Consider the following 21,620-nt stretch of genomic DNA (forward strand, 5'->3'; position numbering starts at 1 on the left):
AGAGAGAGAGAGAGAGAGAGAGATAAAGTGTGTGCGTGGGTGTGGGTCTTTGAGTGAGTCTGCTGAGAAGCGAAAGTAAAAATAAAGAGAATAAAGAGCCTTTTTGAGTTGTCCTCAGCCTGTTTCCTGCCACCGCATTCCCAACCCAGAAGCGTTACATGAAGAGCTGCATGAAACTGGTTAAGTGACACTGATGAATGTTGCTTTTATGCTTAATAAGCAGGGGAACAAGGGCAGACCAGGAAATATAGGACAATACTAATATATTTATATATATATATATATATATATATATATATATATATATATATATATATATATATATATATATATGTAGGTTGTTAATTTGGAAAATGTCAAATATTTTCTAAAACCATGTCAACGCTGTTTACTGGTGCAGAAATGGGTTTATGGAATGATACACAGGCCAATATATTAATATGTAGTCCATTTAACGTAGTCTGTTCAAATCATATTAGAATATGCTGATGATGAATTTGAGGGAAATTTCTTTCAAGTCATGTTACTGAAACCGTACTTATTGATCATTGATTACTCCTTATTTATTGATTATTCATTCATATTCAAATATGCTAGAAATAAATACTAATTTAAACGTGTCACTGAAGTTGACCCTGCTGTACGAGGCATATAAAAGAAGAAACAATGATTAGATATTTCAATAGTATCATTTATTAATCATTTTATATGCATTACTTATGTATTAATTACTAATGCTCAATGATGTAATGGTAAAATCTAATAATAGCTTAAAAGCCTGTATTTAACAGTAAGCTCTAATAGATTTACAAGTTCATGCACTAGATTTAGAAGGGAAAGTCTGTATTCTGGCTTTATTGTCATTTCAATCATATACAGATGGTAGAGTACACAGTGAAATGAAACAACATTCCTTCAGGGTCATGATGCTACATAACACAACACCAAAATACATGAGATTACACAGAACTAAATAAGACCTATACAGGACTGTATAAAGTGCATGTGCAAACAGCACAAGGTAGTACGATGATTACTGAAACAGGACAATAGTAACGGGTAATGCAAAAAGATATAACAATATAAAATAAAAATGCTGGGAATGTAACCAGTGTTTACATTAGGTGTATCAGAAAAAAAATAGGTCATAGGCTGGGAATAGGTTTACTAAACTTTGGGTTTATTTACATATGTAAGGGTTTATATAAGGTATGGACATTAAAACAATATCAAACTTCTTTTCTGTTCATATTTCCTTCTTTAGAGCCTAATGTGTTCCTGTCAAGCCTTAGTGCTTTGACCCTCAGTCTAAATCTGTCTTGTTTCCATGATTAAGTGCTACAACAACAACAACAAGCATAAATTTTTGTCTAAATGTAGAATCCATTAATTAATAGGAGCCTGAAGAATCCAAATAGAGCAGATAGTGTAGACTCTGATTGGCATTAATATATTTAATTTGATCTAAATTCCATTATTCTGAGTGGATACAAATGTAAGCTTTTTTGTGATGTATATAATAAAAGTGCTCAGGGTTGAAATTATTGGCTTCCTCCACTCTGTTAGCGCGACTGACAGCATGCACATGGCAGTTAGGAAAACTCCTACATAGAGACTCAGCCATAGATTTCATATCACCTTTCTTTTCCTCTATTTGATCATTTATTTGACTCTTGTTGAGCGGTTTAGGGTCCTCAGTGAAAGACACCACAATCATTATTTTATTATTGCACAAAAGCTCAAAATAATTGTCACCTCCATTTACATGGTGCCGCTTGCCAAACAGAAACTTCCCAAGTTTGCTGTCATCATCTTTAAACACCCTAACTGACCAGGACACCCAGTCATACTTCTTGACAAGGGCATCCAGTATGAATTTAGTAAACTCAGGGTCGACACTGCTCTGCCTCTCTGTAAGCTTCTGATTTATATCAATCTTGGCTTGTGCAGGAAAGTTGTCCACACATTCATCTACTGCTGCCTTCATGCGCTTCTCCACCTCCTCCATGCGGTCTTGCCATTTCTTCACCATATCCTCTCCAACAGTGCCTTCCTTTAGCGCAGCGTAGCCCATCAATGCCATGATCCCAACCACAAACACCTTCTTCATCGAAGCACAGAATTCCTCCACTGCCCTCCTGCTCCGCTGCTCGGTGGCCAGTATAGTGGTCAGCATTGGATCTCCAGAAGAGTTCTCTCTAGTGAAGGCATCGTACAAGCAATCAAGGTTCTTTTCTCCATCATATACCTCAAAGTAGATGAGGAACTCGTTTATCTTCAGCCTTTTATACTGGGGTTTGGCTGTGAATATATATTTAAACATTTCATACTGGTTGATTATCTGTGTGTAGAACTTAAAGTTCTCCATGTTCAATAATGATCGCTGCAGCGCCAGCTGTGTTTTTTCAATGTTTTCCAACTTCTGGTTGACACTTTCAAACTGATCAGCAAGATACTTCGCCTCCTTGCCCTCTGGGTTGCAAAGGATCTCAGCTGAGACCCTAAAAACTGCCTCCAGGATGGGATTGAACTGGCCTACAGTGACTGCCAGGATCTCACAGCCTTTACCTAGGATCTCCACTCCCTTTTCAATCTTGTCCTTATTTTCCAAAATCCGTTCTGCCACACCACTCATATTGGATGTTGGGAAAGAGGTCTTTTTCCGTTAAGGGAGGCAAATGTTCTTTCTGTAACATAGCAAGAAAAGTCATTTAAAAACTTTTTTTCAGGCAGGTGATATCAAATCAAATAATATTTTATTGGTCACACACACAACCATACACACTACCACATGCACTGAAATACTTTTTACGACTGTCCCGTGACACAAAACAGAATGTACTTAAAACATAATTTACCTACAGCAAAACTATGATCTGTATGTGGAATGAAGTGCAGTGCAATGCTGTTCAATGTCGAGCTGAGGTAGTTTTTAGAGTTGAGATAGCTACCAATATAATAAATATTTATAAATGTGGGATATGCCTTGTATGATAACAGGAATGTTGATTGTGTAGGTGTTGTATAAATAATCCCAATTCTTTGCAGTAACCTGCAGCAAAATTGCAGTATTCGCAAGAACGTAGTTAGTCATTCGTTGGTTGCTAAGGTATTGCTGTGATGTTCCGTGTGGCTGTTAGGCTGTTGTTAGGTAGTTGCTATGGTATCCTTGTTCTTTGCTATGGTGTTCCCATTGACATACCTCAGAATCTAGTCCTGAATATGCCTTTCAGGTTTTGACTGAATCCATCCAATATTTCATGTGTTGTAGCTGTTTGACTAAAAAGTAAGCTCTGACTCGCACTGATTCGTTCGCAGGCGGTGAAAAGATTACTCAGAAGTGCCAGCCCATCAATGACTTGTAAGACAATTATTGATGGGCAGGCACTTATGCGTAATCTGACACCACAGTTTTGAAGCACGAATCGATGAAAGATAGCCAAAGAAAGAATCTTTAATGTACGCCTTATTTTACACGAGATATGCTTGACTATATGAAAAGGGTTTAGTGGCCAGTGTGAGTGAAAAGGCATCATTTTTAGTGGGTTCCTAGAGTTGCCGGTTATTCAGGTTTTGTGACACTTATTGACTGTTAACCCTATCAAATGCCTGCTGAAAGTTAACTGGCCAAACTGCAAGCCGATTGGTGCCAGTGGTGGCCATGCTTTTTCAGCAACCAGGTCGATATTAACAAACACTTACAAATTAGGATAACGATGATGAATACCTAATTTGAGCTCAATCGGACTGGCAGTTCCTGAGAAACAGTTTTCTGAACTTAATTGATGACCACACCCAAAAACAGGAACAACATCTCAAAAGCCTCAGTTACAGCTGCTTGAGTGAATGAAGCTCTACCACACTAGAATTGATCGACAGATTGGGGTTATATTGTTCATAAATCTCTTTATGATACCAATTTTCAGTTTTCCCTTTGAATGTTTTTATTTATTTATTTTTTTAATAAAGCTCCAAACCTAAACTAAACAGAATCCATTGTCATAGTTTGTTAGCACAAAGACCATTGCCTTTTATCATTAGCAAAGTCTTTTTTAAATCTCAAAACCACATCCTTGGTTACTAATCCTACGACACTGACGTTGAAGACAAAGTGTTACACACATCAGTGTTTACTTAAACACAAAATACGGCCATCTTGGAACCTCTCCTTATTGTATCTATCGTATCTAACCAGAAATCCAATCCATATTGTAGATAGATACTGTTTATGCCACTGCTCAGTGAAAGGAAAAGCAAAGCAGCACAAAAATCTGAGAGGAGAAAAAGGCTTACAGTTATTTGGAGAAATGTGCAGAGGTGCCCTCTGTGGTGTGCCAGCGATGACAAGCTGTGCAGAAGAGCTGCACTCCTCTGTGGATTTGTAACCTTTATTTATAACCTCGCTTCTCACAGCTCTCCCACTATGGATGGGCTCCACTTCTTCTGAGCATGCCTAGAAGCTCACTCTGAGAGGGATGGGTCATTTCCTCGTTCATAGGCTTTTACTCTTTTACTGTCATGACCAACAGAGCAAACAAAAAGTCTCCTCAATAAAAATAATCATAATATTAGAATGACAAAAATAGTTACAAAAACCTAGGAAATTCAAAGAACTTCAAATTAGGTCCGGCGTGCTTTGGTGTTAGGGCAGGTTTTACAGAACCTGCCCTAACACAGAGCTTTGGCATTCATCTGAATTAAATCCAAACACTGAAAAGCTGTTACACTAAACATCACTAATTATGAGATGGGTTAAATGTGTTGGAGCTGATTAGAATGAAATCTAAAAAACTAAATATTTCCTGACATACTGTAATTAAGTTAAAAAAAAAAAAAATCATACAACTGGACTAAAACATTGCATCACAGAAGGTAAGAAGTTAGCAATATGATAATAAATAAAGACTGTAACACATTGTATGGCATTGATTTGCATACATTTTGAGTTTCAGTGAAGGAAATAAATCAGGACGAATGTAAAAGTAGCTAAGACTGATTTGGTTGTACCTTCACTGTATATGTGGATTATATCTGACAGCAGGTGTCACGTGACTTTGAGCAGGTGTCACATGACTTTCCATTAGTGGGGATTAGCCTCAGGCCTTCTATATCAACGTTCTTACCATCACTAAAAAAAAAAAAGAAAGAAAGAAACTTACATTGGTTTTAAAATATTGTTGTCTTCCAGGAAATAGGAATGTCAGTGCAACCTTACTGTCTTATTATGTGAAATACATTTATCATTTTCATATGCTATAGGGCTGCATGATCATGGCCAAAATGATAATCACGATAATTTTGATCAATATCGAGATCACGATTATTTATCATGATTATTCATTGATTTTAGGGACAACATATTTTTATTGCACTTTCACATTTAAATAAACAGACCACTGCTTTCACCTCCATGTTGTGCTACATCCCTGCTAATGGACTTTGCAATGTTCTTTGAATCACGCAGAAAATCTTTTTCCTTGGTTATATTACTGTGGTTTTTTTGTGCTCTCTGACATTATCTGCTCATGTTTTCTTTTTTGAACGCTCGTGCTGTTTTTCCCTTCGTGCTTGTTTCCACATTCCCTGCTTCCTTTTCCAAAAGCTGCAGTTCGAGTTTCATGTACATGAGGGCGGGTTTTAGCGTCACCATTGGTCCACTACAGATCCTCTTCTAGCCAATCAATCAAAGAGGGGAGGTGATAAGCTGCCATTTACAATTCTATCCATCAATTTTATGGTCATACAATCTCTCACATGTTTATCGCATCCTGTCAGGAACACTAATTGAGAGTTTGAAAAAAAACAAAAAAACTATTAAATATAAAATATTTAGATTGATGTCGAATTCTCGATTCTGGCATGTTTAAAGATGTTTAATTATTAGATTGTTAATTTTCTATAAAAGCAGCTTTGACAGTAGTGCACCTGCATCTCGTGGGTTAATATTAATGCACTCTTTATAATGTTTGATCATTTTTATAGTCCCCAGTGTACACAGGGAATGGAATGATTCTGACACTCGTACTTTAGACCATTCAATGCATTCATTAATGTTTAACTTTATAGCATACATTTGTAGAAGAGTAATAACTCATAAACGCACGATCCAGTGTTACCCAGAAGTCTGGTGGGTAAACAGAACGATGCAGCAGATAGCGTGTACACAGGCACGTGACAGTGAGTCATGTAGACCTTAACAATGGGCCACTGACTAGCGTGGCTTAAAGTACACAGATTAGTATTTTGTGCTTTACTAAAATCATAATATATGTAACCTGTAACATGTTTGAAAGCAAATTGCTATCAATGATGGTAGTTGACTATATAATAGAGTAAAAGCACGTGCTTGGCCATTTCATTTACTTGGACATCTTTCTAGCTGTAAAGTCTCAGAACTTTTTTTTAGTTCATCAAATATAACGTAATTGTGCATTAACATTCGCAGGAAAATGTGATTTTTAAAAATAGTTTGCTGCAGTGGTTTTGTTGACTTCTTTTCAGTTTAACAATCAATAAAATATGGAATTTAACTGGGGTGCCCAAACTTTTGCACACAGCTGTACCTATGCAAACAAAAAAACGTTCTAGAAAAGTATCACTCAGGATATCCCCAAAAATATTCCAAACTTTGAATGCTCCACAGAGCATATTTATCTTCATATATTTTTTTAAATGAAAAGAATATGGCACAACCTCAACTCTGCCCAGAAGACGCTGTCCATCAAGTCAGTGACTGGGTAAACAGGGGATTAGCCTGAGAATTGTGGGCTATTTTGAGAAGGTTCTTGACATATAACATAAACAAGTGGGTGAAGAATGATGCAAGGCACTATTTTTAAGACTCTTATTATGACAGCGTGGGACTACCGTGTGTAGATTCCCAGTGGTTCTCAAATAGGGGGACGTGGAGAGATAGGAAGGGGGCGCAAATTGTTTTCAAGAAAAAAAAAAAGGAAAAAAAAAAACACAGACAGGGCATCATTTGTGTACTCTGTGTATTTTAGTGCTTTTCAAATAGAATGTGCATAAATGGGGAAAACCCCGCGTTCCCTCTCCTTCTGTATTTTCTTTTTGCTGCGGAGGGGCGGAGCTTAGCCTGACTTTTATCTAGCTCTCAGTGCAGGCCAGTGTTGCCAACTTAGCGACTTTTTTGTGTGTGTGCAAAAAAATTAAAAATAAATAATAATAATAATAATAATAATAATAATAATAATAAACACAAAAAACCGCCTAACGACAAATCTAGCGACTTTTTGGACAAACCTTAGCAACTTTCCAAATGTCACCAGTTCTGTCCCGAAGCGCGAGGTCTCTCTTTCCTGCTGCACTCTCCCCTCTCTCTGCGTCTGCTCTGTTCAGTGAGGGGCCGAGAGCCGGAGATTTAACAGTGTCATGGATAACGAGACGCGCCCTTCCTCCCAATTTACATCATTCTTATGTGAATGTTTTTAGAATACGAGACGAATGGAATGCAACATGTTTTATATTTAAAATAGTCCATGTTATGACAACCTAGTTGTAAAAAAAAAACCAAAACATTAAAGTTATAAAAAGTCATTAAAAAAAAGTACAATCTATCAAAAACAGATTATAGCTTAGCTAGGCTGTGTGTGTGTGTATGGGCGGGGGTCTCCAGTTACAAAAGGTTGAGAACCTCTGTTCTACACAAAAGTGATTCCAGGTTTAACGTAATAATGTAATTCATAGCAAGACCTGCAGATGTCACTATTCTACTGCTGCAAAACATGCTAATTTGCATATTACCCTGTGGTTAGTGTACCTGAACAGCTTGGAGTGAGCTATGTCCTTAAAAAGATATCCTGGGACTTGATGATAATGTGACGCTCGCTCGCTCGCGCTCTCGCTCTCTCTCTCTCTCTCTCTCTCACTCTCTAATATACTGTGCAAAAGTTTTAGGCACATGCAAAGAAATGCTGTAGAGCAAAGATGCCTTCAAAGATAATGAAATTAAATGTTTCTCCAGTTAAAAAAAAAAAAAAAAAAAAAAACTATAAAGAGCAGTAAACAGTTATGAATGAAACAAAGGCAATGTTTGGTGTGACAACCCTTTGCTTTGAAAAAAAAAACACAAACAAACAAAAAAACAGCAACAGTAGACTCATTGTCATAAGGAAATGAGTAAAGTAAGTTTTATCGAGCATCTTGCAGAACCAGCCACGGTTCTTCTGGAGACTTTGACTGTCGCACTTGTTTCTTATTTTTGCAGCAAAATCCAGCAGCCTTCATTGTGTTTTTTGTTTGAAAGGTGTGTCTTACCACTTAAGATGCTGCTTTCTTTACTGACATACAAACCTTTTTTCTGTGACATTTCATTTTGTGCTGGAAAACTAATGTTTGGATATCTAAAATGTTTAAATGTTTCTCTACTGACTTGATAATGTAGAAAGTCATAAAATAAAAATCTATAACAAAGTTTGTACTAAAGAAAATAGGGTGCCTAAGACTTTTGCACAGTACTCTGTGTGTGTGTATATATAGCAAGCTAATAGTCAATAAAACAATGAAACAGTATGGTCCCTGTTTCAAAATACATGGTTCCCAAATGAATTTTGTTGATTTGCAATATACAGGTTTACTATATATTCAGCAACAATTTTAGATTTATAAAGTCATATAAAATGTTGCATAACTGTTTCAATTGAATCAAAGATAGGATTTTTAAGTGCTAATCCAATAAAAAGGCATAGAAACAATACAGGAAGCAAAAAAAAAAAAAAAACAGTGTTCTCATTGCTCATGATATAAATAACATTTATTTGTTTATCATTGTCTCCATTATAATGCAGCACAAGACCGCTGTGGTTTAACAATCTTTCAGTGAATTAGGCATAATGAAGCATTCAGTTAATTAGGAATAATAAGCCATTCAATTAATTAGGCTCACTACACTCATCCAGGACTTCTTGCATCTTGGTCTGAATGTCGAGGATCCTTTGCTTCCATTCATTTGTGAACGCATCCTGATCATCCTTAGTGACTATATAGTAAGCCATCAGTGCGATGAGGCCGATGTGGAAGAGGTAGATCAGATGAGCGCATCTAGCCTCCATGATCTTCCTGTTCCTGTTGCATTTCTCTAGATAATATTTCAGTAGTGGCCTCCCAAAAGGACCCTGCTCTTCAATGACGGCTTCATAGAACACATTCAAATTCAGGCGGCCCTTTAGTATTTCATAGGTTTTCTTGAAATCCTTTTTGAAATGCTCGTCTTGTTCTGGGTCATTCCTGATTTGGTCCACCATGGTCTTGAAGGCTTGGTATTGGTGCTCGATGTTCTGTTCATAGTCACCATAGTTTTTGTTGATCTCAGTAATTTGCATCTGGTCCAGCAGCTGCTTGTTCTGCTTAGCAATGCTCTCCAGCTTGTCATGAATCTGCTGGAACTCCTTGTCCAGCTCATTGGCTCCATCTTCCACTAGGCCTTTCCTCATTAAACCAACCAATGTGGTAACGATGCCAAACAGAGGGTTGAAGGAGGAGGCAAAGGAGGACACTTTCTCCAAGCCGCCCAGCACCATTGCTGCAGTCTGCTTGATTTGCTCCTTGTTTGCCATTGATGCAGAGGGGTCACTAGTTTTTTGTCTAGCTAGCCTTTGGTGGGATTCTGAAACAATTAAGGAAAAGTGTATTAAAGAACCAAGCACGAACTGTACAACCACTGCGTTCTGCCTTATCAGGCACACAAAAGACCTCCAGTCATATCCACCTTATTCCTGGGGGCGCTGCTATAGAAATTCTTATGGGTGCAACTCCTGGTAACTGGAGGAAGTAGCTTATAGCCGTCATTGGACGGAATGTGTTTCACGTGGTTTCTTAAAATCCCTATTGTTTACTTTTGCACTTTTTTGGTAGGTTTTAACATATGTCTTAGAATAAAAAGTCATGACCATAATTCACACAAGGAATCGTGGGGTGCAGGAATAAGGTTTAAATTGTGTTTATTATCAAGGGTATAGGCATTTATTCACTATGAGTGTTAGATATTTGATTTAAGAAATGGCACTTCCTCTCCAGTTTATACTTTTTATCTTTACTGTAAACAGTTTTACTTTTTTACTTTTAATTATCATTGCTGCATATGTAGTAGGTTGCTATCCAATTTTTTTTAACAACCGAGGAGAGTAATGTAACATTAAATAGAGTCAATAAAACCTAAACTGAGGCCAAATTGTAGTACCTGCTGTGGTTTTCAGTTGAAAACCTAAGCTTAAAACATTAGGGAGTCCAATATAGCTTTCTCCCCGTGCTTCAGGGGTTTCCTCCCCCAGTCCAAAGACATGCTCTGTAGGGTGACTGTCATCTCTAAATTGTCAGTAGCGTATGTGAATGGGTGTGGTATTGTTCCCTGCGATGGGTTGGCACCCTGCCCAGGGTGTGTACGATAAGCTTGTTCATTTGGGATAAATTCATCCATTTAAAATTTATATCCTGAATTTACATATTTCTGTAAAGCTGCTTTGGGACAATGCCCATTGTTGTACGCACTATACAAATAAAACTGAATACATGCTATAGAAAATGGGTGGATGGATGGATGGATATAGCTTTCATCATTAAGCTGCAATTAAATAGTGCATCATATAGTCTACTGAAAGCAAGATGTCAGTTTCTTGAAGTGTAAAGAAAGCATAGTTTAATTTCATATTCACATAAGATAGATTGTCATTCGTCTGTGAATCACAGGCTGGAAATCTGTCCCTGGTAATCCCAAACCATAGCCATTAGTAAAACGTCTTGTATCTACCATTTTATTATGAGCCAGACATTTTTAAAAAAAAAAAAAAGTCCATAGCCAAAATATACATAGCCTTTCAATAAATTTACCTAAATACTCAGATATACACAATGTAGAGACTACATCTAGTGCTGAAGCACTGCCCATTGTCAGGGTAAGCTGGTTAGCTTAAAATGAACACAACAATGACTCTCCACATCAAATAACAACATCAGCCCAAAATTTCATCAGGTATACAGCAAACAGATAAAAAAGAAAATGAACCCAAGCTAAGAACCTTACCTGCTCTGATGTATGTACCTGTTCCCTTCTTAATGCTGCTGCTGTGTTTTTCATGTTACCGCAGACAAGAGATAGCGTCCTTACTACTGTGCTATATGGGCAGGCTAAGGGCGTGACTCATATCGGAGAAATGCTCACTGGTTTTTTAGGGGGCGTGCTTTGGTGGGATATTCCTTGTAGCAGTTTGGCTCAAATATATTGATGAAAATGTATTCACTTCTTAGCAGGTTTATTGACCCACCATGCTACAATAGGCATAGTGAAAGGAGTAAAGCTGTTAACACATACAAGTGAGTATTACAATATGTGTCCAACACCACCATACTTCATCCAACACTGCCATACACTACGGGCATGTCTGTGCTTTTGTTTGCCGTTTAATTTATACGGAACTAGTAAATTAACAGCAGGTCTTACAAATGTGTTATTGTCTGGTCAAGCATTTTGCTAACTAGCATAAAGTGTTATGGTACATTTTATTTTGATCCTGTCAGCCAAAGCCAGTTTATTGATCATGCTGGAGTAATGACTCAATTGCACTGGACATCTGGACAAGCTCATCTGCACTCTGAGATCGACTGTGGAGGGTCAAAACCTACAATTTCTGATTTCTGGCATAAAGACCCATTTGTGTAGATGAACATGGCTTTAGAGCGCCTCCTGCCAGCTAGCTGTACAGAACTGTTCAAATATCAGGTCTTGTTAGACTCCCTGAAGCTGGAGGAAGCACAGCTCGTGGCAGATTCCTATCTATGTTACTCTACTGCCTAATCACACACGATAGTGACAGGTGAAGCATGAAACTCCAGTGTGGACACCACTTGTGTATCACAGTTGATTAACAACAACAACAACAACAACAACAACAAAATGGTGCTTTGGCAGAGTGTAACAGTGAAACCAGAGCTGCAGCAAAGAAAAGGGTTAAACTCAAAGCATACTGTGCCAATGTTGTGACAATGATGAGTATTTCTTGAGCAAGTGCCTGTGGGTCCAGAGCATTGCAATGAAGCAGAAAGCAAAATGGATTTGTGACATAAAGATATGCCACTAATGTGGCTGGTCCCATCAAGCAGCACAGTGCACCTTAAAGAAACCCTGCAGCATCTGCCAAGCTTCATTCATTCATTTGTTATTTTATTTATTTGTTTTTGGTTATATACAGCTAGGCCAAATTCTGCCGGGCTCAGCAGACTTTAACGTATTTAACATATTCTATTGACTAACATCAAAAAACTAGGGTCTGAAATTAGAATAGTATGTTACTAGGAAAAAGACGAGCTGACAGAAATGTTTGCCACAATAATAGTTACTATACTGATTAATAATTTAAAAAAAAAAGAATTCCAAACCAGACATGAAATAATAAAACAAAGTATAAATCCTTGTATTAAAATGTTAAGTGGAGACATGACTTTAAAAACCAAGGATTAGATACAGTCGTATGCCAAGGAGAAAAGATGGGCACGATTTAAATTCGTCAATGGTTAAAATAGATCTTACTCGAAAAGGTAGCGTATTCCACAGTCTAGGGGCAGCCTGAACATTTGGTCACCCTTGTGTTTTAAACATGAACGTGGGACAGTTAGCAGTAATTTATCAGTAGATTAAAGTGCCCTGCCAAACTGATTGACTCCTACCCCAAAATATTGAATGCTGTGATAAAATCTAAAGGTTCTTCAACAAAGTATTAGTTTAGGGGTGTGCATACTTATGCAACCAGGTTATTGTACTCTACTTAAAAAAAAAAAAAAAAAATCCCCTAAAATGATTCTTATTGTTTTTCACTTTAATTAATAGCGTAAAATTTCACAATAAGGGTAGAAAAGGTTCTGTCATGATTTATCTTGGTTTCTTTCTTTTTTTTGTTTTTACATCACAAAAACCTGCCACTTTAACAGGGGTGTGTAGACATTTCATATCCACAATAACAATATGCTCGAATAGATTTTTAAGTACAAATTTTAGGGGGAGGGAAGTCTGTGGCAAAGCCTGGAATATATCCAGCCAGGTTTCTGGTGTTAGGTGTATTGGAAATAATAGGTCATGAGATGGGAGTAGGTTTACTAAACCTTGGGTTTATTTATATATACAGTATATAAAGATTAATACAACATAGGAACAATATCAAACTTTTTTCAGTGCAGTTTTCGTTCTTTAGAGCCTAATGTGTTCCTGTCAAGCCTGAGTGATTTGACCAACAACAATAATAATCACAAATTTTTGTAAAAATGTAGAATCCATTAATTAACAGGAGCCTGGAGAATCCAAATAGAGCAGATAGTGTAGACTCTGATTGGCATTAATAGATTTAGTTTGATCTAAATTCCATTATTCTGAGTGGATACAAATGTAAGCTTTTTTGTTATAAATATAATAAAAGTGCTCAGGGTTGAAATTATTGGCTTCCTCCAGTCTGTTAGAGAGACTGACAGCATGCACATGGCAGTTAGGAAGACTCCTGCATAGAGACTCCATATCACCTTTCTCTTCCTCTATTTGATCCTTTATTTGACTCTTGTTGAGCGGTTTAGGGTCCGCAGTGAAAAACGCCACAATCCTCATGTTATTATTGCTCAAAAGATGAAGATAATTGTCACCTCCATTTACATGGTGCTGCTTCCCAGACAGAAACTTCCCAAGTTTGCTGTCATCATCTTCAAACATCCTAAATGACCAGGACACCCAGTCATACTTCTTGACAAGGGCATCCAGTATGAATTTAGTAAACTCAGGGTTAGGGTTATGGACACTGCTCTGCTTCTCCGTGAGCTTCTGATCTATATCCAGTCTTGGCTTGTGCAGGAAAGTTGTCCACACATTCATCTACTGCTGCCTTCATGCGCTTCTCCACCTCCTCCATGCGGTCTTGCCATTTCTTCACCATATCCTCTTCAACAGTGCCTTCCTTTAGCGCAGCGTAGCCCATCAATGCCATGATCCCAACCACAAACACCTTCTTCATCGAAGCACAGAATTCCTCCACTGCCCTCCTGCTCCGCTGCTCAGTGGCCAGTATCGTGTCCAGCATTGCATCTCCAGAAGAATTCTTTCCAGTGAAGGCATCGTACAAGCAATCAAGGTTCTTTTCTCCCTCATATTCCTCAAAGAATTCAAGGAACTCATTTATCTTCAGCTTCTTAAACTTGGGTTTGGCTGTGAATATATATTTAAACATTTCATACTGGTTGATTATCTGTGTGTAGAACGTAAAGTTCTCCATATTCAATGATGATCGCTGCAGCACCAGCTGTGTTTTTTCAATCTCACCCTGGACCTTTTCTAACTTCTGGTTGACACTTTCAAACTGATCAGCAAGATACTTCGCCTCGTTGCCCTCTGGGTTGCCAAGGAGCTCAGCCGAGACCATAAAAACTGCCTCCAGGATGGGATTGAACTGGCCTACAGTGACTGCCAGGATCTCACTGTCTTTACCTAGGATCTCCACTCCCTTTTCAATCTTGTCCTTATTTTCCAAAATCCATTCTGCCACACCACTCATATTGGATGTCGGGAAAGAGGTCTTTTTCCGTTAAACGAGGCAAATGTTCTTTCTGTAACATAGCAAGAAAAGTCATTTAAAAAAATTTTTTCAGGCAGGTGATATCAAATCAAATAATATTTTATTGGTCAAACACACAACCATACACACTACCACATGCACTGAAATACTTTTTACGACTGTCCGGTGACACAAAACAGAATTGACCTAAAAACAGAGTTTACTTACATAGAAGTATGTTATGTTGATGTATGATAACAGTAATGTTGATTGTATGGGTGTTGTGCAAAGAAATCCAAAGTCTGTATTCATATGTCTATGTATAAATAGTCCCAGTTCCTTGAGGTAACCTGAGGCAAAATTCCAGTATTAGTGAAACCACAAGTAAGTTTTGCATATTATGCAAATTATCAAAAAATCTAAGTGGGTGGACCTAAACGGTTTCATTGAAAACGGTTGCAGAAATAGCCACAGAATCAGGCGGGAAAATTTGTCTATAGGCCTCGTGGAGCTCAAGAGATGATTTAAACATGAAATGGTGCGTTACAGCGCCGCCATTAGGCCGATCAGGCTCACCTCTCCTGCCTGAGCAGAGACGGGACAAAGTACTAACTTAAGTTACATGTTTCATGTCTGTAGCATCAACGGGTTAGTCTGCACGACCTTCAGACTGAAAATAAAAGCACCCATATGTCTTCCCTATGAAAAATTCAGGAAATTTGAAGCATTTTTATGCATCTTACTCAAGAGCACAAGTATGTTGTCCCTGAATAGGTTCTATGTCTCTAAATTTTGTGGTTCCACATCAAAAATTATGATCCGTGAGAGAGGTACAAAATTGCAAATAGAATAATAGTAAGAAGAAGAGGACGAAGAAGAACAGAATGTTGGCTCTGTCTTGACAAAATAATAATTAGGAGATTGTAATCAACTTGTGACTCAACAATAAATGTATATTGGCAGTGCTGGGATAAAAATGAGCATCTTCAAAGCAAACTTATTTCAAAATGCAATAAAATTTTTAAAGCTCCAAACCTAAACTAAACAGAATCCAGTGTCATAGTTTGTCAGCACAAAGACCATTGCCTTTTAACATTAGCAAGGTCTTTTTTTTTGTCTCAAAACCACATCCTTGGTTACTAATCCAATGTAAACAAAGTGTTATACACATCAAGATTTAGTTAAGAACAAAATCCGGCCATCTCGCAACCTTTCCTAATTGTATTTATTATATACCAGAAATTTGCTAATACGAGCCACGTTGTATATCGGTACAAAGATGTCTTTTTATGCCACTGAACTTCACTGAACTTACTTTTCGATATTTTAAACTAGCTGAGCAAATAAAAAGGAAATGAAAGCAAAGAAGCAAACAAGAAAGAAATCAAGAAAAGCTGAGAAGAGGAAAAGACTTACAGTTTAGTCGGTGAAATGTGCAGAGGTGCCTTCTGTGGTGTTCCAGTGAAGCCAAGCTGTGCTGAAGAGCTGCAGCCTCCGTGGTTCGAGATGTATTTATACCCGCGCTCCTTGCACTCCCACTATGGATGGGCTCCACCTCTTGTGAGCATTCCTAGGAGCCCACTCCGAAAGGGACGGGTACAATCTTGTAAACTGTGCCTCTTTCATAGGCTCCTACTCTGCTCTGTGAAAGGGTTTGGGACAGCACCAATTGTCTTGACCAACAAATCAAGACAACAATTTTTACGGCATTGATTTCAATACATTTTCAGTTTCAGTGAAGGAAGTAAAATCAGCACTAATGTAAAAGTAGCTAATACTGATAGGGTTGTAACTTCACTGTATAAGTGGACTACATCTGACAGCAGACAAGTTTGGGCAAGTGTCACATGAGCTTCGGAGTTAGTCTCAGGCCTTCTATATCAATGTTATTAACTGTCACCTCAAATGAACTGAGATTGTTGTCTTCCAGAAAAATTAGAATGTAAGTGCAACCTTAATGTGTCTTATTATGTGAAATACATTTCATTTCATTTTTCTATGCCAAGTATAAATTCAGAGGAACCACACCTGATCCAGCTTTTCCATCCATCCATCCATCCATCCATTTTCTATACTGCTTATCCTACAGGGTCACGGGGAACCTGGAGTCTATCCCAGGGAGCATGGGGCACAAGGTGGGGTACACCCTGGACAGGGTGCCAATCCATTGCAGGGCACAATCACATACACATTCACACACCCATTCATACACTACGGACACTTTAGACACGCCAGTCAGCCTACCATGCATGTCTTTGGACTGGAGGAGGAAACCGGAGTACCCGGAAGAAACCCCTGCAGCACGGGGAGAACATGCGGACTCTGCACACACAGGGCTGTGGCAGGAATCGAACTCCCAACCCTGGAGGTGCGAGGCGAACGTGCTACCCTCTAAGTCCAACAATCATAGGAACACAAGTGTCATACAGGTATCCCATAGACCACCAAATAATTCAATTCCACACACCAGTTCTTAGCCAGTAATGGAGGTGCTGCTTTGTTGTTTGTAGGTGTGTCTGCTTTGCCTGGCTGTTTTTGTGTTTTCCAGCACTCGCCGATGTCTTTGCCTCAAATATCACCGACCAAAAGAGGGATATGTATTGATTCTAAGTAAACAGGCCACAATAAGTACCACAGTAACATGAATCAAATGTTACACCACTTAGTTACTTAGTTTGCCACAGGAACCATAAAACAATGAATCCCTACTCACAGACCCTGATGAGCCGAGTTAATTCGGTCTAATACATTTGAAATCCTGTGTGTTAAGTCTAAGTTTGGAGGAACCACACGCAATCCAGGTGAGCTGACATCTAGAAATCATTTCGTCATCTTTTTTGTCATGCAATCACTCATGTAAAATATTGTCATATATTGAGATTCTTGTTCAATTCTCCATTCCGATTGGTCTAAAGATGTTCGTTAATTTTCTATAACAGGAGCTTTGACATTACTGAAGCTGCAAATCTCAGGTTTGTATCGATGCAATCTTTCTAATATGTTATAGTTTTTATAGTGCAAATGTACACAGGGACTTAAATAATTGTGACACTCGTACTGAAGACCATTCAATGCATTCAGTACTGTGTGACTGTGTAGAGCATTCAGTTGTAGAAGAGTAATGAAGTGCTACATACATAAAATTAAGCTGAACTGAATATGAAATATTCAGTGATAAAGAGATGACAAAAAGACAAATAATAGTCCACTATGGAATACATAAGGAGTCCTTTGTGTATCGGGGGAAAGGACTCAATGGCACCTCCTACGTCTGCTTTTGCACATTCTCTTGGTCTTCTTGATCCACTTCTCACTCAGGACCTCCTCATCATCACCAATCATAGCAGCGGAACCCAACAGAAGGAGGAGGTAGATGCAGAAGATGTAGGTGAGGCGAGTGCACAGGCACATGATAGTGAGTCATGTAGACCTTGATAATGGGCCACTGACTGGTGTGTTTTAAGGTATAGAGATTAGTATTTTGGGCTTTACTAAAGTCATAATACATGTTGCATGTTTTAAAGCACAGTAGATTCAGTGAAGGTAGTTGACATTATAATATGGTAAAAGCATGAGCTTAGATAAGATAACACTTTATTAATCCCCAGATGGAGAAATTAGGGTAAGCTTGCCCATTTGATGAACTTGGACACCATTCTAGCTGTGAAGTCCCTTTTTCAGTTCATCAAATATAAAGTAACTGTGCATTGAAATTTGCGAGAAAACTTTTTTTTTTTTAAATGGATTGCTTGTCGTTTTTAGTGTTAATAGCTGTGCTTTCTTCTTTTCACTTCAAAAAGCAATGAAATATGGAATCTGGTTGGGGTGCCAAAACTTTTGCATACAACTGTATCTATGCAAAAATAAATAAATAAATAAATAAAACGTTCTAGAAAAGTATCAGTCAGGATATCCCCAAAAAATATCCCAAACTTTGAATGTTCCACATAGCATCTTTATCTTTTTTTTTTTTTTTAATGAAAAGTATATGGCACAACCTCAACTCCTAGAGGAGGCCATCCACCAAAAGTCAGTGGTATTACTGGGTAAAGAGGGGATTAGGCTGAGAATCATGGGCTATTTTGAGTAGGTTCTTGACAAATAACTTAAACAACATATAAAAAGGGGAAAAGCTGAAGTTGCTGAATAACTATGCAAGGTATTGGGCTTCCGTGTGTAGATTCTTTAGAAACTTGTTTCCAGGTTTAACGTAGTAATGTAATTCATTGTAAAGCCTGCAGATGACACTATCGTACTGCTGCAAAACGCACTAATTTGTATAGCGCTCGGTAATTAGTGTACCTGAACAGCTTGGAGTGAGCTACATGTCCTTCAAAATATCAAGATATCCTGGGACTTTTACAATGACCATATTGATAATATGATTTCACTCTCACTAAATATGTTATTCATGATATTATTGTTATTAAATGATGCAACGTTTTTGCAAGCTAATAGTCGATCAAACAATGAAACAGTATGGTCCCTGGTTCAAAAATCTGCCAAAATGAACAACACTGATCATAACACACAACTTTGTTGATTTACAATATACAGCTTTACTATACATTCAGCAACACTTTTAGATTTATAAAGTCATATAAGATGTTGCATATTCTGTTTCAATTGAATAAAATATTGGAATTGTAAGTGCTAATCCAATAAAAAGACATAAAAACAATACAAGAAGAGAAAAAAATAGTGTTCTCATTGCTCATAATATAAATAGCATTGATTTTGTTTATCATTGTCTCCATTATAATGTATTATAAACTAACACAGCTGTGGTTTAACAATCTTTCAGTGAATTTGGTATCATTCCTACTCACTACACTCATCCAGGACTTCTTGCATCTTGGTCTGAATGCTGATGACCTTTTGGCCCCATTCTTCCCTGAACTCATCTTCATCATCCTCAGTGACTACATAGTAGGCCATCAGTGCCATGAGGCCGATGTGGAAAAGGTTGGCCAGATGAGCGCATCTAGCCTCCATGATCTTCCTGTTCTTGTTGCTTTTCTCTAGATAATATTTCAGTAGTGGCCTCCCAAAAGGACCATGGTCTTCCATGACGGCTTGATAGAACACATTCAAATTCAGGCGGCCCTTTTGTTTTCTATAGATTTTCTTGAAATCCTCTCTGTAACGCTTGTCTTTTTCTGGGTCCTTCCTGATTCTGTCCACCATGGTCTTGAAGGCTTGGTATTGATACTTGATGTTCTTTTCCAAGTCACCATAGTTTTTGTTGATCTCAGTAATTTGGATCTGGTCCAGCAGCTGCTTGTTCTGCACAGAGATGCTCTCCAACTTGTCATGAATCTGCTGGAAGTTCTTGTCCAGCTCACTGGCTCCATCTTCCACTAGGCCTTCCCTCACTACACCAATCAGTGAGGTAACAATGCCAAACAGAGGGTTGATGGTGGAGGCAAAGGAGGACACTTTCTCCAAGCAGCCCAGCACCATTGCTGCAGTCTGCTTGATTTGCTCCTTGTCTGCCATTGATGCAGAGGGGTCACTAGTTTTTTTGCCTAGCTAGCCTTTGGTCACGTGGAATTCTGAAATTATTAAGGAAAAATGTATTAAAGAACCAAGCACGAACTGCACAACCACTGCGTTCTGCCTGATCAGGCACACAAAAGATCTTCAGTCATATCCACCTTATTCCTGGGGGCGCTGCTATAGAAATTCTTATGGGTGCAACTCCTGGTAACTGGAGGAAATAGCTTATAGCCATGATTGGATGGAAAGTGTTTCATGGTGGTTTCTTAAAATCATTATTGTTTACTTTAGCACTTTTTTGGTAGTTTTTAATGTATGTTTTAAAAACAACAAAGCCATGTCCATAATTCACATAAGGAATCATGGGGTGCACAAATAAGGTTAATAAAATGTGATTATGTTCATTTTACAGGGTATGGGCAATTAAACCATGGCACTTCCTCTCCAGTTTATTCTTCTTATCTTTACTGTAAACATTTACTTTCATCACCCTATTATCATAGATGTATTTGTAGTAGGTTGCTGTCCAATTTTGTTTTAAACAACAGAGGAGAGTAATCTAACATTAAAGAGCCAATAAGACCTAAACTGTTTTAAAGCTGGATTTAAATAGTGTTACTGTTGAATAAAGACTACTACAAGCAAGTTGTCCATTTCTTGAAGTGTATACAAAGTATAATTTAATTTCATATTCACATAAGATCAATTTTCATTCAGCTGTAAATCACAGGCTGTAAATCTGTCTTTGTTAATCTCAAACCATAACCATTAGCTGAGCTACTTGTATCTACTGTCAGAAAAAAAGATTTTTAAAAAAAGATTGTCCTTAGGCAAAATAAACCTTTTCAATACATTTATGTAAATATTAAGATATATACACAAGAGACTGCATAACTGCCATTTGTCAGGGTTAACTGGTCAGCTTAAAATAAAAACAACCCAAAGAACAACTCTCTCAACCACATCAAACAACAACATCAGTCCAAAAATTACATAGGAATACTATAAACAGGAAAAAAAGAAAATAAAATGGGCCCAAGCTAAGAATCTTACCTGCTCTAATGTTTGTATCTGTTCCTTTCCTAATGGTGCTGCTGTGTGTTTCGTGCAAGTAACTACTATATCAACCTCAGGCTGGAGATACCGTCTTTACCACTGTGCTATATGGGCAGGCAAAGGGAGTGACTCAAATCTGAGAAATGCTCATTGTTTTTTTTTTTAAAGGGGGGGTGCTTTGGTGACTTCCGTCCTGGCTTCTGAAAATAATGCCTTGAAGCAGTTTGGCTCAAATACAATGATGAAATGTATTCACCTCTCAGCAGGTTTATTGACCCACCGCATTACAATAGGCATAGTGAAAGGAGTAAAGCTGTTAATATATGCAAATGAGTATTACAGTATGTACTTATGGCTAAAGTCCAACACTGTCATACTTCGTCCAACAGTGTCATACACTATGGGCATGTCTGTGCTTTTGTTTGCTCTGTAATTTATTGGAAACTATTAATTTAATAGCAACTCTTACAAATGCAAGTTTAATTTATTAAATTCACTTATTCTTTAAGATGGACAACCTTATTG

At 37.9% G+C, this 21,620-nt stretch overlaps 2 protein-coding genes and 1 pseudogene across 3 annotated transcripts; all 3 read right to left on the bottom strand.

Moving 5' to 3' along the window:
* Nucleotides 1-660: 660 nt before the first annotated feature.
* LOC128599928 (uncharacterized) lies at nt 661-3,846 on the bottom strand. Its single transcript, XM_053611992.1, has 2 exons — nt 2,863-3,846; nt 661-2,687 (listed from the first exon to the last, which is right to left on the bottom strand). The coding sequence occupies exon 2, from the start codon at nt 2,633-2,635 to the stop codon at nt 1,475-1,477; it is 1,161 nt and encodes a 386-aa protein (XP_053467967.1). The 5' UTR covers nt 2,636-2,687; nt 2,863-3,846; the 3' UTR covers nt 661-1,474.
* A 448-nt stretch (nt 3,847-4,294) lies between these two features.
* Nucleotides 4,295-21,307, bottom strand: LOC128599921 (uncharacterized). Of its 2 annotated transcripts, XR_008384486.1 has the most exons (5): nt 21,093-21,307; nt 19,370-20,095; nt 7,264-9,625; nt 5,008-5,128; nt 4,295-4,513 (listed from the first exon to the last, which is right to left on the bottom strand). XR_008384486.1 is itself a non-coding variant. In XM_053611982.1 (3 exons), the coding sequence occupies exons 2-3, from the start codon at nt 20,037-20,039 to the stop codon at nt 8,892-8,894; spliced, it is 1,404 nt and encodes a 467-aa protein (XP_053467957.1). In that variant the 5' UTR covers nt 20,040-20,095; nt 21,093-21,307; the 3' UTR covers nt 5,740-8,891. The 2 variants fall into 2 exon arrangements, 1 of the variants encoding a protein (XP_053467957.1); XM_053611982.1 differs by lacking the exons at nt 4,295-4,513; nt 5,008-5,128 and having other exon boundaries at nt 5,740-9,625.
* Nucleotides 13,120-18,016, bottom strand: LOC128599927 (uncharacterized; annotated as a pseudogene).
* Nucleotides 21,308-21,620: the final 313 nt, after the last annotated feature.

The sequence above is a fragment of the Ictalurus furcatus genome, chromosome 23 (genome assembly GCF_023375685.1).
Source record: "Ictalurus furcatus strain D&B chromosome 23, Billie_1.0, whole genome shotgun sequence".
Classification (NCBI taxonomy): Eukaryota; Metazoa; Chordata; class Actinopteri; order Siluriformes; family Ictaluridae; genus Ictalurus; species Ictalurus furcatus.

What these genes read in the sequence shown, in the direction of transcription:
- LOC128599921 (XM_053611982.1), bottom strand. Translation starts at nt 20,039, where the DNA reads ATGGCAGACAAGGAGCAAATCAAGCAGACTGCAGCAATGGTGCTGGGC. An exon ending in AGAAGTCCTGGATGAGTGTA is followed by an intron (nt 9,626 to 19,369) that starts GTGAGTAGGAAT and finishes TAATTGTTTCAG; the next exon opens with AATCCCACCAAAGGCTAGCT.
- LOC128599928 (XM_053611992.1), bottom strand. Translation starts at nt 2,635, where the DNA reads ATGAGTGGTGTGGCAGAACGGATTTTGGAAAATAAGGACAAGATTGAA.